Below are 19,630 nucleotides of genomic sequence, written 5' to 3' on the forward strand. Positions count from 1 at the left end.
AGCCCCTTCCCCAGCTTCGTTGCTCTTCTCTGGACTCGCTCCAGAGCCTCAACATCCTTCTTGTGCTGAGGGGCCCAGAACTGAACACAGGATTCCAGGAGAGGTCTCACCAGGGCTGAGTACAGAGGGAGAAGAACCTCCCTGGACCTGCTGGCCACGCCGTTTCTGATCCAAGCCAAGATGCCATTGGCCTTCTTGGCCACCTGGGCCACTGCTGGCTCATGTTCAGTCGCTGTCAACCAACACCCCCAGGTCCCTCTCCTCCAGGCAGTTTCCAGCCAGGCTTCTCCTAGTCTGGAGCTGCTCAGGGTTGTTGTGCCCCAAGTGCAGGACCCAGCATTTGGCCTTGTTAAACCTCCTGCCATTGGCCTCAGCCCACGGATCCAGCCTGTTCAGATCCCTTTGGAGCCTCCCGACCCTCCAGCAGATCCACACTTCCACCCAGTTTAGTGTCATCCGCAATCTTGCTAAGGGTGCAACACTGAGAACTGCAGGAGAGATACCCCAACCCGTGCCTGGTCCCAGACCACAGTGGACACAACCTCCACCTTCTCGCCGCAGAGAAGCAGACATGCTCTTCAGTCAGGTTAAAACCTTTGCAGAAGGAAAGAAACAATGATAAAAACCCACTAAACTACTGATTTTTAGGCAGGGAAGTGCTAGGTTTGAGCAAACAAATAATTCTTATTTTAAGTAACAAGTAATTGGATGAGAAGAAATGGCCTCAAGGTGCACCAGAGGAGGTTTAGATTGGAGATTAGGAAAAATGTCTACTGAAACAGTGGTGAAGCCCTGGCAGAGGCTGCCCAGAGCAGTGGTGGAGTCTCCATCCCTGGAGAGGTTCAAAATACGTGTGGACAAGGCCCTGTCGGACATGGCTCAGCAGGCTGGGGGTGTTGGATTGGATGATCTTAGAGGGCTTTTCCAACCATAACAATTCTCTGATTCTACAAAACAAGCCTGACCCTCAAGCCCTGCTGCCTGCTGGAGAACTGGGGATTTTTCTCTTTCCTGGAATATACTGGGTCAAATAAAGCAACACCAAAATTCCCCTTATCTACAGGATTTGGCCTGTTCCCTTGCGAGCGTCCGTTTTCCCTCATCTACCACCCCATCCTCGGCCCCACTGCAGCCCAGGGAGGGGAAGGACCCATTCTCACACGATAAAACCCACTGCAGCTGGAAACAGCACTGGGGAAGTTCAGGCTTGGGACTTCCCTAATTAACAGGGTCCAGAGACACACAGGAGACACCAACCTCGCTCCAGCAGCGCTGCAAACACCAGAAAGAAGGAACCCAATTAACTTCTTGGTCCTCTTTCATTTTAAGTCAAGAGTGAGCTTTTAACGTGCGTGGGAGAGCCACAAAATTGGGGTTTCAGATGGGTTTGGTGCTCCTGGTTATGGGAGGAGGGGTTGGATCTTGCCCCATCCCCTAGAAGCACCACGAAGGGAGAGGAGGAGAAGGAAGCCTGTAACCCTGGCTGAGGACGAGAAGCGCTCAGAAAAGAGCTGGAATAACACACAAACCGTGCTGTTGGTTTGGGGTTTTTTTTTCCCCTCTAATTGCTCTTGCTATTTTAACTGAGACAGACATTTCCTTGACGATTTTCAAGGGCTATAAATGTTTTATGTCCCTTTCCTCTACTCTCAGACAAGCAACTTCAGGCGATGCTCAGCGTAAGCAAGACCCGGAGCGGAGCAGCTGCCAGGGACAGGGTACAAAGGGATGGGGACACTGGCCACAGAGAGAGGATTCAGCCCCATATCCACAAGGAAAGTCATCCCCCTGCATTGCATCCTCTCCTTTCCCCCATTCCTAGAAGGAAGCAGGAGAACCCACCACCCAGCCTCCGTGCAAGATGTCTTTCTGCTGCAGAAAACCTATATATAGTGCCTAAACCCTTTGGGGGCTCCGAGATATTTATAACTGGAGGCAAACTCCTAGTGTATTCACCGGGAGCTGCTGGAATTGCACCGAGAGAGGCAGGATCCAGCCCATGCAAGCACCAGGGAAGTGGGTGCTGGGTTGAGCATCCCCCCTGGCAGCCAAGATCAACCCCGAAACCACCAGTCCCCTGCACTGCCATGGGAGAGAAGGTTTGGGACACTCTCTTGCTGGGGGTCAGGAGGTTTGGGAGAGATTTGGAGGGGTTTGGCCAGATCTGGAGCAAAGAGGATGAGCCGAGAGGCTGAGAAACCACCCAGCTGCTGGTCTACACCTCTTAGTCAAAAAAAGCAGGCGGTGGGAAATTAACCCCACCTCTCGTCTGCTGCAAAAAAGCAGAAAAAGAGGGGGAAAATGGTCCCTTCTTCCTAAACGTTGGCATCCAGCCCTGCTCCTCTTACGTGCCTGGCTGGGGGAGGGCTCGCAGAGCCTAATTGCTAGCAGCTTGTCCTCCTCATGTCCTGACTTTAATACAGTCCATCAGACAAAGCCCTTCTGCTGAAGGGAGGAAAATACAGAGTGGGGAGAGGGATGGGGAGGAGGATGCTGGGCTGCCTGCAGGCAGCAGCCATTTCCTGAGCCAGGGGATGCGAAAATCCTGACAGGAGGCAAACAGGGACAAGGGGCAGGTCAGGAGCGTGGGGGCTTTGCACCCCAGCCCTGCCTGATGGAAAGCAGCAGCTCTGGGTCACTTCACCCAAGTGATAGGGAATGGCCTCAAGCTGCTCAAGGGCAGGTTTGGATTGGAAAGTAGGAAAACCTTTGTCACCAGAAGGGTTCTCAGGCACTGGAACCACTGCCCAGGGAGGTGATTGAGTCCCCACCCCTGCAGATGAGGTGCTCAGGGATCTGTTTGAGCAGTAGACAGGTTGGACTTGATCTCAAAGGTCTTTTCCAACCTAGTGATTCCGATTATATGAATCTTCCCTGTCCCCGCATCCCCAACATCGCTAGCAGCACAAAGCTGGCCAGCACAGATTCAGTGATGCTTTTCATCTAGGAGTTACAGCACCAGGATGCACAGCATCTGGAATTACTCACATTCTTTGCTTGTGCTGGAGCTGTGTAAGCAAATTTGGAGCTGGGTCAGAAGGGAAAAAAAACACTTTTGGGTTCCGGGGACCCTCTCCTGGACCAATGGGATGGCCCCAGCCAGATCCGCAGCCTCACAGCAGGGTGGTGGGACAAAGCAGCCAATAAGCTCCTTGGAAAAACACCAGAAATAAACTCTTTCCACCAAATATTGTGAGATGTCCATCCAGAGGAGCCCACGGGGCCAATTCTCCCCAGTCCCTTTGCTGCTCCCCAGCAGAAATCCAGGGTGCGCAACAGCTGGACAGAAACATCCCAAGGAGATACCCCCCAGGCATTTAGAGCTGAAAAGTCACAGTTTAGACCCAAAAAAACCTCATTCTTCTGGAAGGAGGTAGGCAGGACAAAAAGTTGTTGCTTCCTTCAGCCCCAGCAGCCCCCTGCCTGCTGCCTTCCCTTTCCAGACAGCGTAATTCCAATTTCCTCTCGGGTCGGGGTGCGTTCGAAGCTTCATTGCTGCATCCAGAGCCTAGCCAGGCTTTTTTCCCCCCCATGCACTTCTTCAAAAAGACTCAAAGGACATGCCCCTAGTGGGATATTTCTGGGTCTCATTTGGGATGCTACAGACAGAAACAGAGGCTGGTTGTGTGCGAAACAAGCCCAAATGCTGGTAAACAGCATCCTTCGCATACATGTCTCTGGCTGGGCGACCACGTGGGCAGCAGGGACATTCCGTGAGCATCCAAGGGATCCAGAAGATTTCAGGCCAGCAGAGAGGAGTTTCTTGCTCCAAGCACGCAGACCCCCTTGGCGCATCCTCCCACTGACTCTTTGCAGCCTTTTTTTTAGTGCCAGAGCAAGCAGGCACCGTCTGGTTGAGCTCAGCCCAAAGGCAAGGAGGTGCAGCTGCTCCAGATGTGGAGGGTGCTGATGGAGGAATGTCCACAGCGATGTGCACGTCCCCACAAGGATGACATTCCAGGGACTGGGACCGGGGTAACAGGTAACCGCTGCAAACCCAGCTGTGCCCATCCAATCCCCACACTACATTTAATGGGTTCCCTTTCTCTTCTCCCATGCAGCAAGAGCCTTCCCTCTCACTCTCCTCCTCCTCCTCCAACCTTTGAGCGTTTGAAGGGTTCACACCATGGGAAATAAAGGGATTCAGCATGGTCCACAGGCAGGACCTGTTCCCATCCAGGACCAGGGCTGCAGTTCTGCCCCTGGCATGGAGCACATCCACTCGCTTCCGCGTGAAAATCCCTGGAGATCACCCATAGTGGCTTTAAGGACATCTGTGTAGGGACATTTGGGATGGTGTGACCGATGCTGCAAGGTTCTGCGCACAGCTTTAAATGCCGCAGCCTGGAGATGAGATAGGAACCTCGAGTTGGAGGAGCAGGCATTAATGAATCCCACTTCATGGCAAGAGGGAGAACCAGCTGCGCTTCCCCAGTTCCAGCACTGAAGGATGCGGCTCATAAGTAACACCCCAAAACTCTAAGGGGACCTGCCTGGCAGCACAAGCCCCCACAGCCCTGATACCCTCACAGTGTCAGGAGATGCTCCAGTGCCTCAGGGGACACCCTGAGGAGCGCCCCCAGCTTCCCAACTCTCCCTACAGCCCTCTCCCACAGCCTAATTGCAGCTTGCCAGGCAGCTAATGAGCAAGACGCACCCAAAACTATTATTTACTGATAAACAGGGAGAAACAACTCCTTGCCATGCCAGAAGAAAACTGAAGCAATCAATGATAGAGGCTGCTGCCTGGTGCCACATCGCAGGCAGCTTCGCTCACCTGAGCATCCCCGCTGGCTGCAGCTCCAACACCTCCAGCACTTGTGGATCTCAGGGAGCTTGGTGGGATGGCAATGCCACTAAACCCAGCACAGGACCCCATTTCATCCCAGCTCACTGCACCTGAGGACCTGGGCAAGCAGGGACTTGAGGCATCATTTAATCATAGAATCATAGAACCGTTGAGTTGGAAGGGACCTTAAAGCCCATCCAGTTCCATCCCATGTCCCACTATACCAGGCTCCTCGAGGCCACATCCAACCTGAACTTGACCACCTCCAAATACATGTTGGCACAATACCTAATTAACACCAGCCTAATTAATACCAGGATCCCTCTCAGGTTTGCACAGGGGCATTGTAATCACCCTCTGACAGAGGCCAAGGGCAGCACCGCACGGGGCACAAGCCATGCATGCTGGCAGGGCACTGACTGGCAAACACTGGTAGCTAATTAGGGCTTAATTAGCACTCGTTGGTTCACAGGAGCACGAGGCATGGGTGCTCCAGGTCACAGCCCCTTGGCACCCGGGCTCGGGTGCAGCAAGCTCATCAAGCCTCAGGTGGAAGGGAGCACCCTGCAAAGTGAACTTATTATATTCTGTATCAGTTGCCGTAGAGGGGGAGGCAAGGAGAGGGAGAGGCGACAGCAGCCGAGGACTGAAGCACCCCAAAGTCATGGGGATGCTGTTGCTGTCCTACCCGGTGCCTCCAAATAAGGGAACCTCACACTCAGACCAGTCTGCTGGGCGCGGGTTAAACCATTGCCAGAGCTGCATAAAATCGCGCCGTTTCATCAACAAATACCTGGCAGCTTTGGGTTTTTCCACTGGGCCATGGCCAGGGCTTCGGAGCATTTAAGTGCTGGTTCCTGCCTCCTCCCCATGCTCCCCATAAGTGCCACCTCCAGTGAAACTCAGCTCCAGCTTTTAAATACCCTCATCCCAGTGGCAGGAGATTTCCACGCTCACGCTGAGCGAAAGCACATACAGCCCGTGCATGAGGGAGAAGGAAAGTTAAAGGCTGGATGATGCTACTTGCCAAAAAGCCTCCAAAATGGGAATAAAATGCATGATTCCAGCTCCATCTGAATAATCTTTATGGCTCGCAGCAGAGACGCTTCCCAGCAGCATCTCAGGACACAACAAACATCCCTAGGACAGGGAGCACCCAGAAAAGTTGGAGGAGCCTGGTGGACCTAAATTTGCCTTAAATGAGCTGGAAATGGTGGACTGACATCTCGTTTTGCATAGTAAAGCTCCTTTCATACTTCGTGCCAACATCACTCGCTGCCTCTGCAAGGAAAACTGCTTTGGGGTAGGAGAGGAACACAGAGCCTTTCTGTTCAGTACTAGCTTTCCTTGCAAAACATAAAGAAATAAATAATTTTTTTAAAAAAAAAAAAAGCTCGTTTTAGACCAAAACTCCCACTCTCTTTCCCCAAAAACACACCACTCTGCTATATTTTCAACATTTGCTAACGCGAGCATCACTTAGAACCGAAGCCAAACTCACTCTCCGGACTGCACACTCTCCTCAGCAGTTATTCAGCTCGACCAACGCGGTTCATGAAATAGCTTCATTCCCCTCCTCCAGTAAACAGCCTTTTTTGGCAAATAAGCTGTTTTGCCAAAAAGTTGTGCCCGTGCTGCCCAAGAGATGCCAGTTCCAGCCTCCTCCACCCTGATGGGACCCAATTGGGTGCCCCATTGGGGTAGCAGTGGTGGGGACACATGCCCAGGCTCCCCTAGTGAGGTCTTTTCCCCCATTTTTGCTCAAATAATTCTTGTTTTGCCATCAGCTGGGAGAAAAGCAGCAGCCCTGAGGTTGCTGCTGTTATTTTTATCTCGAAATAAATAGTTTGAGCCGCAGCCAAGCTGTTCCGAGGGAGGGAGATGCTTCGCATCGTGGCCGCAGAGATGTAAACACACACGGCCTCTGTCTTGGCAGGAGCACATTGCATGGCAGGGGCAGAGCAAACATCCCGATCCAGACCAGAGAGAGGTGAAATTGCCTATTCTGGGATGCCAAGGTGGAAAAGGGGAATGCATGGTTCAGAGAGCATCACTCCCAGGGTGTTGACCGCAGTGGTACCCAGTGCTGTTCACCCCCACATCGGGTTAAATACCGATTTAACCATGATCAGTATTAACCTTTTGAGTCAATTTTAACAAAAAGCTTTGAAAGATCAGCTCTAAAAATGCAAAACCAAGATCCTTTTGCCACCCACATAGCCCTAGTTTCAATCCTACTCCTTCCCAACCACAGCAAGACCCCAAAAGCGCATTTCGAGGGGCCAATCAGGCTCAGTCTGGCAGCTCCAGGATCTGCGCTCTGTCTGTATCCAGCCTCATCCTTCCCTCCACCTTGACTCCCAGCAGGGCTGGGCACAAAGAAGGGGCCTTTGCCCCACACTCCACACACGAAGGTCGCAAAAAAAGCTCGACAGCTTTGCACGAGAAGCTTGGCATAAACGTCAGATTAATTAACTGGAAAAGATGTAAGCGCTGCCACAAAAAGCCTTCTGTTTCGCCCCGCTGCCCTCCCTCCCACCTCCGCTCTCCGCAGCGCCGGACGCTGGCTGGAGATGGCAAAAGCCACTGCCAGGGGAGGCAAAGCACCGCTGGACACTCCCAGTGGCAATTTTTTTCTCCCTACAATAAAGCACCACACCAAGGGAACAGGGAAAAACACAAAGCAAGGATGGAAACGGTGGGAAACACCTCTGGCAGCTGCTGTTCCTCCTTCTGCACACGGGTTGTGGCAACATCTCCAGGGACACGGCTGGGGAGGGATGAGCATCCTCTGCCGGGGCCAGGCTGACACCGCTGGGGTGAAAAACAGAGGCACATCCTCCTTTCTGCTCGCAAGATGCCCGACAGCATCACCCATTGTCAGGATAAACACTTTTCCAGCAGCTTCCTGGGTTCCAGAGCCAAAGGAGCTTCATGCAGGCATTAACTGGAGTAGGGAGGATGCTGAGAGATGCTGAGGACCACGGCTCCAAGGAAGGTACCTGACCCTGCTCCCACGGGATGCCAAGCCACATGTTGAAGGGCATTCCTGCCAAATACTTGTGCCTCATCTCCTGGGCACCGAGGCTGGATGTGCAGAGATGCTGAGCACCTGGCTTGTAGATCAGGGAGCAGAATAAAAACAGCCAGGGCCTCGCATGGTGCAAGGATGTGACCAGACCCATCCTCCCTGCCCTGCGCAGAGCATAGGGAAAGCTTAGTGGGAAGGGAATGCAAGTACAGAATTAATGCCTCAATATAAAACAACTTTAAAGTCTTCAAAGGTTCAGGAAGCAAAAGGCTCCCATCTCCTAGGGCACAGCCCCACGTTCAGTGCCTTCCCAGCTGGCAGGGTTTGGTACCCGGCTCACGTCGCACCAGGGTTGGTCATTCCCTTGGCCTGGCTGCCGTCTCCCAGGGCTGCCGCGAGCATCTCCTGGCTGCTCTTCCAAAGGGAAAAGGAGCCATAAGAACACTTGAGGACTTAACTCCCACTTCACCCACACCAAGCACAGGCAGAGACAGGAGGGGCCAGTAGCTGGAGGACCCTGCACTCCTCAAGAAGCTCTGCGAGTCTGTTGTTAATAACAACAATAATAACAACAATAATAATAATAGAATCATAGAATCATCAGGTTGGAAGAGACCCACCAGATCGAGTCCAACCATTCCCATCAATCACTAAACCATGTCCCTCAGCACCTCGTCCACCCGTCCCTTAAATCCCTCCAGGGAAGGTGACTCAACCCCCTCCCTGGGCAGCCTCTGCCACTGCCCAATGACCCTTTCTGTGAAAAATGTTTTTCTGATGTCCAGCCTAAACCTCCCCTGGTGGAGCTTGAGGCCATTCCCTCTTGTCCTGTCCCCTGTCACTTGGGAGAAGAGCCCAGCTCCCTCCTCTCCACAACCTCCTTTCAGGGAGTTGGAGAGAGCAATGAGGTCTCCCCTCAGCCTCCTCTTCTCCAGGCTAAACACCCCCAGCTCTCTCAGCCACTCCTCTTGTTCTCCAGCCCCTTCCCCAGCTTCATTGCTCTTCTCTGGACTCGCTCCAGAGCCTCAACATCCTTCTTGTGGTGAGAAGCCCAGAACTGACCCCAGGATTCGAGGAGCGGTCTCACCAGTGCTCAGTTTCTCTCCATAAACTTGCTTCACCTCTTCTTCATCAGAGGAAGGAGCCGGGTGCTGAGCATGGCTGGATAGGGACAGCCAGAATGTCCTTACTGGTCACTCCAGCTCATACCAGGAAGCTCAAATCCACCCACCCTGGAGCCAGGCTGAGTCCTAGCAAACTCATTGTAATTTCACAACAGCCCCCAGAGCAGCCACAAAGCTTGGAGGGAAAGATAACCCTGTGGATCCAATGCCAGGCAGCTCCACTGGACTGCCCACCCCAGACCTCTGGCAAATACTGTGGGAACAAGGGTGCCCTGCAGGCCCCCAGGTGCCCACATCGATACCAGCAGGACCCAGAGCTCTGGAGGGGCTGGAACCCCCAAATCCTCAGCGAGGGGGTGTGCATGCTCCACTGCAAAGCTCTGCAGGGCTGTGAGGCTTCTCTGGGTTCCCACGTCTCCCTCATCCCTCCGGATTGTGCCAAGGCTGGATTTTAAGGGATTGTAAGGAGCAAACGGTGCCATCCCACACTGAGCCCCGCTGGGAGAGTCCCACAGAAACACATGCCAGGACTAAATCAAAACCACCACCCCAACACCCTGCAAAGTGGAGCAGGATGAGGCTGGCCCCAAAGCAGCCCAGCTCCAGAGCCAGGACACGTGGAAAGGTTATGGCTAATCAATGCTCGCAGTAATTAAGGTGATGAGTTGATCCCTAAGCTCGCAGCTCGGCCAGCCGGGGCCGAGGCAAAGCATCCTTCCCCAGCGAGGGACTCGGGGTCCCCAGACTGGGACTGTCCCACAGCTGGAAGCTCCTGCTCCCCTGGCATCTCGCCACAGCCCAGTGCGCCGGCCACCCTCACAGATTAAAGCTCATCAGCCTGGGCTTTGCCTGCACCAAATTAACGTGAGCGAGCAAATTAACGTGAGCGAGGCTGCCTGGTGCTGCCCTCTCCCCTTGCCCTAAAAGGGTCCCCAGATGCTGCTCAGCCACCAGCATCCTTGTTCCCCACCAAAACCCAGCACGGAGGAAGAGGAGGAGCAAGGAGCAGCCTCCTCGGCCTGTGGGTGGTCTGTGGGGTGGGGAGCAGCCATCTCTTTCTGCCACACAGAAAACAGCCCGCTCTTGGATTCTCAGGTGTCTAATAAAGGGTTGAGCTCACCCCCACCACAGGCACAGCTGCAGATCCAAACCTCATCCTTTCTCAAATTGTTCCATAGCCCACTCTGGAGCGATGAGGCAGGGGATGGGGGCAGCAGGGATGGGCAGGGTGAGCTCGTGAACTTTACAGCCCTGGGGAAACCTGGCCAAAACCAAATCTGTGTGACCATGATGCTGTCAGGAAAACCCAGTCAGGATCAGGTCTTGGCAGCCCCCACCCCACAGCACTCCATGGAGGCACACAAAGGGTTAAGGGGACTGATCCCAGCTTCCCCAAACCCAGGGTCAGGAGGGATCACAGCCATCACGAGATCAAACAGAAGCAAGGAGTCCCAGGAGACTCATTTCAGTTCCCAAACACTTTCCAAACACTCCCTGTCCCAAGGCCAGTGGCCCCTGTCCCTCCGTGCTCTCCAAGGCCAGAACCAGGGAGCTCATGGGCTCAGGGCCAACGGGAACCAGAGTTATTTGTCTTTTCTCCACAATGTAAAAATTAATTAACTCTCTGGGTGCTGCTCCAGAAAAGGGATCAGGGTCTGGCACAGCATCACCCCAGGTGCCTGCACAACCGTGACGGGGGGATAGTGGTCCCCAAATCCATCCTTCATCCCAGCAGCCAGCCAGGATGCTCCAGAGCTGTTCCAAGTCACTGCTTCCCTTCCTGGTGACCCCAAGGAGAAACCAAGACTTTGTCCAACAAGTCCGAATGATTTAAAAGCCTCAGCACAGAGAAGCCCAGGAGAGGAGAGACCTTGGTGTCCTCCACCTGAGGATGCTTGGTGACTCCTGGAGCATCCCTCCTCGGGGAAAAGCAGCCTCCTCCCTCCCTTGGGCTGCCTTCCTCCAGCCCCAGACCTGCCCCACGGTCCCTGGGAGCATCCCAGTATCCCATCACCTCCCATCCTGGCGTTCAACAAGCCCAGAACCTTTCCTGCCTAATTATCCTCAGGAAACACCAGCAACGACTTGCATTGACTTGCATCGCTATCCACCAGCAACTAAAATGCCCAAATGGGGAAGGGGAAAAGCATATTTTGAGGGGGTCTGGAGGGGAGTGAGTGCCCAAGCAGCTGACTCCACACTCATCGTGGCTGATGGAGATGCTGGTACAGTTGCACACACCTCTTGCTGCCGTGGGCGCTCAGCGATGGAGAAGGATCAATGGCAAAGCGCAATATTCAGCTTAATAAACCGCCTTTTGATGCTCTGTGTAAGCAGAAGCGCCGGGAGCCACAATATTCATCACTGCTTGGAAAGAATAAATCACACACACCACGGTCTTCTCAATAAAGGTTCAGCAGCCTCCTGAGAAACACCAAAGTTGCAGCTGGCTCTTTGGGGAGCGACTGCTGCCAGGAAAGCCAAGCAAACCCCCTGTGTGCACCCGCTGCCCCGCAGAAATAGGGGTGCCAGCCTGCAGCACCCACCAACCAAACCCCCAGGAGGATGGGGAAGAGCTCTGGGTTAGAAAACGCAGCAGGGCATGCGATGAGCCAGGGTTCGGGATGCTCCCTCCTCAGAAGAGGAGGCAGCAGCCTTCCTCCCATTCCCCCTGGAGCAGCAGCTTCTCCCAGCAGCCTGGCGTGCAACCGGTTGCGTGGCAAAAGCATCTCCTGGTTGCAGGAGGATCCTTCCTGGAGAGCATCACCCAGCGCCCCAGAAAGCTATCCTGGGTCCCCTAGATGCTCTCCGAAGCGCTGTGCGAGGCTCCAGCGGAGGGTTCCCAGCTTCAGCAGCGGGGAGAAGTGGTTCTGGAAACCACAGACCCCTTCCTTCCACTCGACATCATCAGAATCCAGGGCTGGGAAACCCGGGATGAGCGTGGGCGCAGGGGGCTGAGGGACATTCCCGGGGGAGGGCAGGGATGGGATGACCCCCCTCTCCTCGAGTTGCTTCTGCCTCCGGAGAGCAGGAGCGGGATTTTCCTCCCTCTCCTCCCATGAGGATTATTTTTAAGGCGCGTTTCCAACACGACCTTCAAAGGGCATCTGCTTGCAGCCCCCCGGGGGGCTCTGGATGGAGACGGGGGGCACGGAGCGGAGCCCCAAGGTGGGGCTGGAGCCCCAGAGCCCCTCGGCTCCGCGACACCGGGACCGGCCCGTGCTCGGGGCTGCTCCCGCATCCCTCCCGCCCCACCCCGGCCCCATCCCCGGCCCCGGGACCCGCACGGGGGGGGTCCCACGCCCCCAGCCCGAGCCGGTTCGCCCCCTCCTCCCTCTGCCAGACCCTGCCCGGCTCCCTGGTCCCGGTCCTTACACCGTGCGGGTCCCCCCCCACCCCGCCCGGTCCATACACGATGGCGATACCGGTGCCACACAAGATACTGGTACCGGCATCGATGCTCGCACGGTGCCGGCCGCACCCCCACCCCGATTCCAGCCCCTCATCGATATCCCAGATCCCCCTGCTCGGTACCGATGCCTCGTACGATGCCGGTCGCAGAGCCCCCCCCGGTGCCGGCACCGATATCCCGCACGATGCCGGTCCCAGACCGCGCCCCCGTCCCCCTCCCGGTGCCGATGCCGATATCCCACAGGATACTGGTCCCAGACCCCCCCAGTCCCGGTGCTGATGCCGGTATCTCACGCGATGCTGGTCCCAGACCCCCCCCCCCCATCTCCCCACGGTCCCAGACCCCCCCAATCCCTGTGCCGATGCCGATATCTCAGGCGATGCCGTTCCCAACGCCCCCTGCCCGCTACCGGGGCCGGTCGCATCCCCGGGTCCCAGCCCCCTCCCCGGTGCCGAAATCCCTCAGGATGCTGGTCCCAGACACCCCCCACGCCCCATCTCCCCACGGTGCCAGTCCCAGACCCCCCTATTTTCCCACGATGCCAGCCCCAGTTCCACACCCCCCACACTCCGCCAACGCCGATATCCAGCAGGATCCCGGTCCCACCCCCACCCCAACATCCCTCCCGGTGCCGATGCCGACATCCCACACGATACTGGTCCCAGACGCCCCCATCTCCCCACGATGCTGGTCCCAGACCCCCCCCAATCCCGGTGCTGATGCCGGTATCTCACGCGATACTGGTCCCAGACCCCCCCATCTCCCCACGACACCGGTCCCAGACCCCCCTGACCCCCCTCCCGGTGCCGATGCCGATATCCCACACGATACTGGTCCCAGTCCCCCCCCTCCATCTCCCCACGATGCCGGTCCCAGACCCCCCACCCCCCCATCCCCAGCATCGGCGACGATATCCCGCAGGATACCGCTCCCAGACCCCCCTCATCTCCCCGCGATGCCATATCCCGCACGATCCCGGTCCCAGCCCCCCCCTCCTCTCCCCCCGGTCCCCCTCCCAGCGCCCCCCCCTCCCCGCGGTGCCGCTATCCCGCAGGACGCGGTCCCATCGCGGTGCCCCGCACGCCGCCGCCCGCAGCCCCCCGATCCCGGTCTCTCCCCTCCCCAACAACCACTCCCCGGTGCGGGACTCACGGTAGCGCTGCGGGTGCCCAGGAGCAGCAGCAGCAGGAGGAGCGCGGCGAGGCCCCGCAGCCCCCGCTCCCCGCGCATCGTGCAGCCGCCGGCAGCGCTGCGGGCGCGGCGGGGCGGGGCGGGGCCGCCGCTTTGTTATCGCCGCCCGCGGGGGGCGGGGCCGGGGCGGGGGGGAGGGACTGGGGGCACTGGGAGGGACTGGGGGGAATGGGAGGGACTGGGGGAGTGAGGGGGACTGGGGGAAGTGGGGCTGGGAGGGACTGGGGGAGTGAGGGGGACTAGAAAGGACTGGGGGTACTGGGAGGGACTGGGGGAGCGAGGGGAGTGGGAGGGACTGAGGGAGTGTGGGGGGCTGGGAGGGAATGGGGGGAACTGGGAGGGACTGGGAGGGATGGGGAGGGACTGAGGAAAATGGGGCTGGAGGGACTGGGGGGAATGGGAGGGACTGGGGAAGTGAGGGGGACTGGGGGCAATGGGGCTGGGAGGGACTGGGGGACTGGGGGCACTGGGAGGGACTGGGGGAGTGAGGGGGACTGGGGGAAGTGGGGCTGGGAGGGACTGGGGGAGTGAGGGGGACTAGAAAGGACTGGAGGCACTGGGAGGGACTGGGGGAGTGAGGGGAGTGGGAGGGACTGGGGAGAATGGGGGAATGGGAGGGACTGAGGGAGTGTGGGGGGCTGGGAGGGAATGGGGGCAATGGGGCTGGGAGGGACTGGGGGAATGGAGGGGACTGGGAGGGAATGGGGGGAACTGGGAGGGACTGGGAGGGATGGGGAGGGACTGAGGAAAATGGGGCTGGAGGGACTGGGGGGAATGGGGGAATGGGAGGGACTGGGGGAGTGGGGGGGACTGGGAGGGACTGGGGACAATGGGGCTGGGAGGGACTGAGGGGAATGGAGGGGACTGGGTGGGATGGGGGGACTGGGAGGGACTGGAGGAATGGGAGGGACTGGGGGAATGTGGGGGACTGGGAGGGACTGGGGGAGCGGGGGGAGTGGGAGGGACTGGGGAGAATGGGGGAATGGGAGGGACTGAGGGAATGTGGGGGACTGGGAGGGAATGGGGGCAATGGAGGGGACTGGGAGGGAATGGGGGGAACTGGGAGGGACTGGGAGGGATGGGGAGGGACTGAGGAAAATGGGGCTGGAGGGACTGGGGGGAATGGGAGGGACTGGGGAAGTGAGGGGGACTGAGGGAAACGGGGCTGGGAGGGACTGGGATGGACTAGGGGAGTGGGGGGACTGGGGGCAATGGGAGGGATGGGGAGGGACTGAGGAAAATGGGGCTGGAGGGACTGGGGGGAATGGGGGAATGGGAGGGACTGGGGGAGTGCGGGGGACTGGGGGACTGGGAGGGACTGGAAGGGACTGGGGGCACTGGGAGGGACTGGGGGAGTGGGGGGGACTGGGAGGGACTGGGTGCACTGGGAGGGACTGGGGGAGTGCGGGGGACTGGGAGGGACTGGGGGAGTGGGGGGAATGGGGGGGACTGAGAGGGACTGGGGGAGTGGGGGGAATGGGAGGGACTGGGGGCAATGGGGCTGGGAGGGACTAGGGGCACTGGGAGAGACTGGGGGAGTGGGGGGAATGGGGGAGTGGGAGGGACTGAGGGGAATGTGGGGGACTGGGAGGAACTGGGGGCAATGGGGCTGGGAGGGACTGAGGGGAATGGAGGGGACTGGGGGGGATAAGGGGGACTGGGAGGGACTGGAGGAATGGGAGGGACTGGGGGAATGTGGGGGACTGGGAGGGACTGGGGGAATGGGGGGGACTGGGAGGGACTGGGGGAATGGGGGCTGGGAGGGACTGGGGGAATGGGGGGGACTGGGGCAAGTAGGGGGGACTAGAAGGGACTGGGGGCATGGGGGAATGGGACTGGGAGGGACTGGGGACACGGGAGCAAACGGGGGGCTGGAAGGGACTGGGGGGATGAGGAGGGACTGGAGACGGGGGGAAATGGGAGGGACTGGGGACACTGGGACAGACTGGAGGGGAGCTGGGGAAAACTGAGGTGACTGGGATAGATTGGGGACACTGAGGTAAATGGGCACTGGGAGGGACTGGGACACTGAGGGAACAGGGGGCTGGGAGGGACTGGGGACACTGGGGCAAATGGGGGGACTGGGGTAAATGGGGGGAACTGGGATAGACTGGGGACACTGCGACTGACTGGGGAGGAACATGGACTGAAGAAGGGGAGAACTGGGACAGATGGGGAACACTGGGACAAATGGAGGGAGCTCTGGGGCAGACTGGGAGGGACTGGGACAGGTTGAGGGTACCCTGAGGTAGATGGGGGGGACCAGGGGCAGTTCAGGGTCCTCAGGCAAGTGGGGGGCACTGGGGTAGATACTGGGGGGATCTGGGGCAGATCAGGGGGATCCAGGAGTAGATGGGGGCACTGGAGTAGGCAAAGCAGGGGACTGGGGCAAACTGGGGGGGGACCAGGGGTAGACTGGAGGAATCCAGGGGCATGTGTTGGGGGCCTAAGGGCAGATGGGGGGACCCAGGAGGAGATGAGGGGGGTCCTGGGGAGATGGAGGGGAACCTGTGGTAGATGGGGGTGTCCTAGGGTAGATGGGGGGGGTCCTGGGGGAGATGGAGGAGAACCTGGGTAGATGGAGGAGAACATGGGGTAGATGGGGTGGGTCCTGGGGTAAATTAGGGGGGGTTATGGGGCAGATGGGGGGGTTATGGGGCAGATGGAGGGGAACCTGGGGCAGATGGGGGGGTCTGGGGTAGCTGGAGGGGAACCTGGTGTAGATGGAGGAGAACGTGGGGTAGATGGGGTGGGTCCTGGGGCACATGGGGCATGGTCCTGAGGCAGATGTGGGGGTTACGAGGCAGATGGAGAGGAATGTGGGGCAGATAGGGGGGTCCTGGGGCAGATTGGGGGGTGTCCTGGGGTAGATGGACAGGTCCTGAGGCAGCTGTTGGGGCTCAAAGGTAGCTGAGGCCATGGGGGAACCGAGGGGCAGGAGTAGATGAGGGCATCGTGGAGCAGATGGGGGAGAGGAACTAGGGCTCTGGGCCCCCCACGCTGCCCCACTCCTTGTGGAGACCCTCAGTCACCCTGGCTGGGACCAGGGCTACAACCCAGGAGTGGAAAAACATCTGGGCAGAGCCAAGACTTGCTCCCAGCCCCACGCAGACACCCTGAGCAGCTCCGCCGCACTGTGCCTCAGTTTCCCCTTTCAAATCAAAGAGGAGCACAGCGAGACCAGAGGACACAGCGGGTCCCTCGTCGGGGCAGTGGCTTCCACGTGGCGGATGGGTGGCCCTTGGGTGACGTTGCTTTGAATTTGGGTGTTTGGTCACCCCGATGGGCCTGGGGAGCTGTAGGGAAGCTGGGAACAGACGGGATGGGCTATAAATGAATTGTTTCTCACACACGTGTGATTCCTCCTAATGGCGTTCACACGTGTTCTAGGAAAAGCCTAAAAATATATTTCGATTCTACTAAAAAAAAAAAAAAGCTCCTCTGAATGCAAAATACCCGCTGGGAGGGGGAAAGGAGGGGCAGGGGGACCACCTGAAGCAAGGGGCATTGCCCTCCCAGGAGGGGAAATGAACCAAAATCAGCCAAATTCAGCTCAAAATGGGGCTGTAGCCCCCGATGGGGAGAGCTGGGGCGCCCGCAGCAGAGCATCCTCCCCGTTGGATGGGAACCCCAGAGCACCCCTCTTCTTCGGGGGGTGAAATGGGGGGCTCTGGCTGGGGGTCCCCACCTGAGCCAATTCTTTGGTTTAGTTGCGCTGTAATCAGCAGGATCCTAATTAATACTAATTAAAAGGTGTATTAATATCAGCGGGGGGCGTGAGAAACCTAGGGTGGTGCAGAAATGCGGATGGGGATGGGGATGGGGATGGGGATGGAGATGGGGATGGGGATGGGGATGGGGATGGAGATGGAGATGGAGATGGGGTTGGAGATGGGGATGGGGTTGGGGATGGAGATGGAGATGGGATAGGGATGAGGATTGGGATGGGGATGGGATGGGGACAGGATGGGGATGGAATGGGGAGGGGATAGGATGGAGATGGGGATGGGATGGGATGGAGATAGGGATGGGGATGGATGTGGATGGGATGGAGATGGGGATGGGATAGGGAGGGGATGGGGGTGGGGATGGGGATGGAGATGGGAGGGGAGTGGAGGGGATGGGAGGAGGTGGCATGGGAGGGGATGGGGTTGGGGATAGGGATGGAATGGGGATGGGATGGGGGATGGAATGGGGATGGGGATGGGATGGCATGAGATGGGGACGGGATGAGAATGGGGGGGATGGGGATCGGGATGATGAGGATAGGGGTGATGATTGGGATGGCGATGGGGAGGGGATGGGGATGGAATGGGGACGAGATGGGGATAGGGATGGGGTGGGGTGGGATGGGATGGGATGAGGATGGGGAGGTGATGGGGATGGGATGGGATGCGGGGGGGGTCCCCGGGCAGGGGAGGGGACGGCACCCGCGGTTGCTGGGGCTGCACCGCCCCGCTGTGGCCAGCGCCACCCCTGCAGGGACCGAGCGGGGAGGACGCAGGGTCTCGCTGGTCCCCAGCGGTCCCCACCGAAGGGCTGTGACCATCGTGGAGGGAGAGGGGTCTGCACACACATCCCGGTCCCGCTGCGGGGGCGAGGGGGTGGATGCTGCCCGGCTGCCACCGGGTCTGTTTCTACCTGCAGCCTCGCTGGAAGCAGGAGATCTTGTTCCGATAGGTCAGGGTAAGGTTGGTGGCGCCTGGATGATGTGATGGAGCCTGGTCTCGTGATGGACCCTGGCTGGCGTGGCAGATCCCGGCCGGTGTGACAGACCCTGAGTGTCGTGATGGATCTGTTGGAATGGGTCCAGTGGAGGCTACGGAGATCATAGAATCATAGGATCACCAGGTTGGAAAAGACCCACCGTGTCATCGAGTCCAACCATTCCCATCAATCACTAACCCATGTCCCTCAGCACCTCGTCCACCCATCCCTTAAACCCCTCCAGGGAAGGTGACTCAACCACCTCCCTGGGCAGCCTCTGCCAGTGCCCAATGACCTTTTCCGTGTAAAATTTCTTCCTAGGGCTGGAGCACCTCTCCTACGAGGACAGGTTGGTCCCCATGGGTCAGACACGGAGCAGGGGTTTGCAGGTCTGAGCAAGAACCAAATCCGTTCCCCAACACTTTTGCTGCTGCTGCCTAGTGCCCAAGGCCAACCCCGAACCCCAGAGTGTCCAGAAGGAGAAAGTCCAAGCCTGGGCAGCCCCTCACCCTGCTCCACAACCTCACACCCGAGATGTGTGCTCAGCGCTAAACCAAATCAAACTTTATACATACTGTTTTCACCATCTTCTGCCCCAAATCCACAGCCGCGCTGTTGCCTCCCTGAGCTGCTCAAACCCCAAGGGTGAAATGAAGAGTGAAAGAGCTCTAAGAGCCCCGGAGGGCCCAGGATGTGGGACCCAAGCACTGCTGTGACCCACATGGCTCACTACAATGGCTCTTGGTTCTTGCAGAGACACAGCCCGGCTTCAAATCCAGGGCAAAAAAAAGGTGTCTGAAACCCCAAGTCAGCTCCTCACTGAAGTTAACAACAATAGGTGTGAAAACATTAAAAGCGCTGCTGGGTCTCGGGGGCATCAGGCTTTGAGGGGCGAGGAGAAGAGAGCAGCAGCAGGGGAAGGATCAGGAGTTCGACACGTGCTCCAAAATCAAACATCCTAATGCTCTGAGCCAAAAAACCCCCGATTTCCTGCAAAATGGGGAGTCTCTTCTCCTCCCTCAGTTTATCATCCGTTTGCACGAGTGTTCGGACTTACTGAAATTTCCCAAATGACTCCAATGACCTTCAGGAAAGGGTTTTCAAACCCAGCAGCTGCTGACTGCACCGCAGGGTCCTGGATGCCAATTTTCTCCCCGAGCATGGGTCACGTAGGGGATGTAACAGAGCTGGAGCTTCCCCGAGACAGGGAATTCAGGGAATAAAGAACAAAGGCAGACTGAGACGTTGCACAAGAACACGGTCTGGGCAGCAGATGATGAACATGGAGCAAGGGAGCAAGAGGTGAAGCAGGCGAGGGCAGCCCCAAGTGCTCGCCCAGTGCTGGGCTCCAAGCGGAACGCTCCCTCTCTGGGAGG

At 57.9% G+C, this 19,630-nt stretch overlaps 1 protein-coding gene across 1 annotated transcript in view; it reads right to left on the bottom strand.

The window, feature by feature from the left end:
• Positions 1-13,606, bottom strand: part of SDC3 (syndecan 3) — a 45,789-nt gene extending 32,183 nt beyond the window's left edge. The window contains exon 1 of the mRNA XM_069875257.1: positions 13,509-13,606. Within this exon, the coding sequence (XP_069731358.1) occupies positions 13,509-13,586 (78 nt within the window). The 5' untranslated portion in view covers positions 13,587-13,606. The remainder of the gene's footprint in view (positions 1-13,508) is intronic.
• Positions 13,607-19,630: the final 6,024 nt, after the last annotated feature.

The sequence above is a fragment of the Phaenicophaeus curvirostris genome, chromosome 23 (assembly GCF_032191515.1).
Source record: "Phaenicophaeus curvirostris isolate KB17595 chromosome 23, BPBGC_Pcur_1.0, whole genome shotgun sequence".
NCBI classification, from domain to species: Eukaryota; Metazoa; Chordata; class Aves; order Cuculiformes; family Cuculidae; genus Phaenicophaeus; species Phaenicophaeus curvirostris.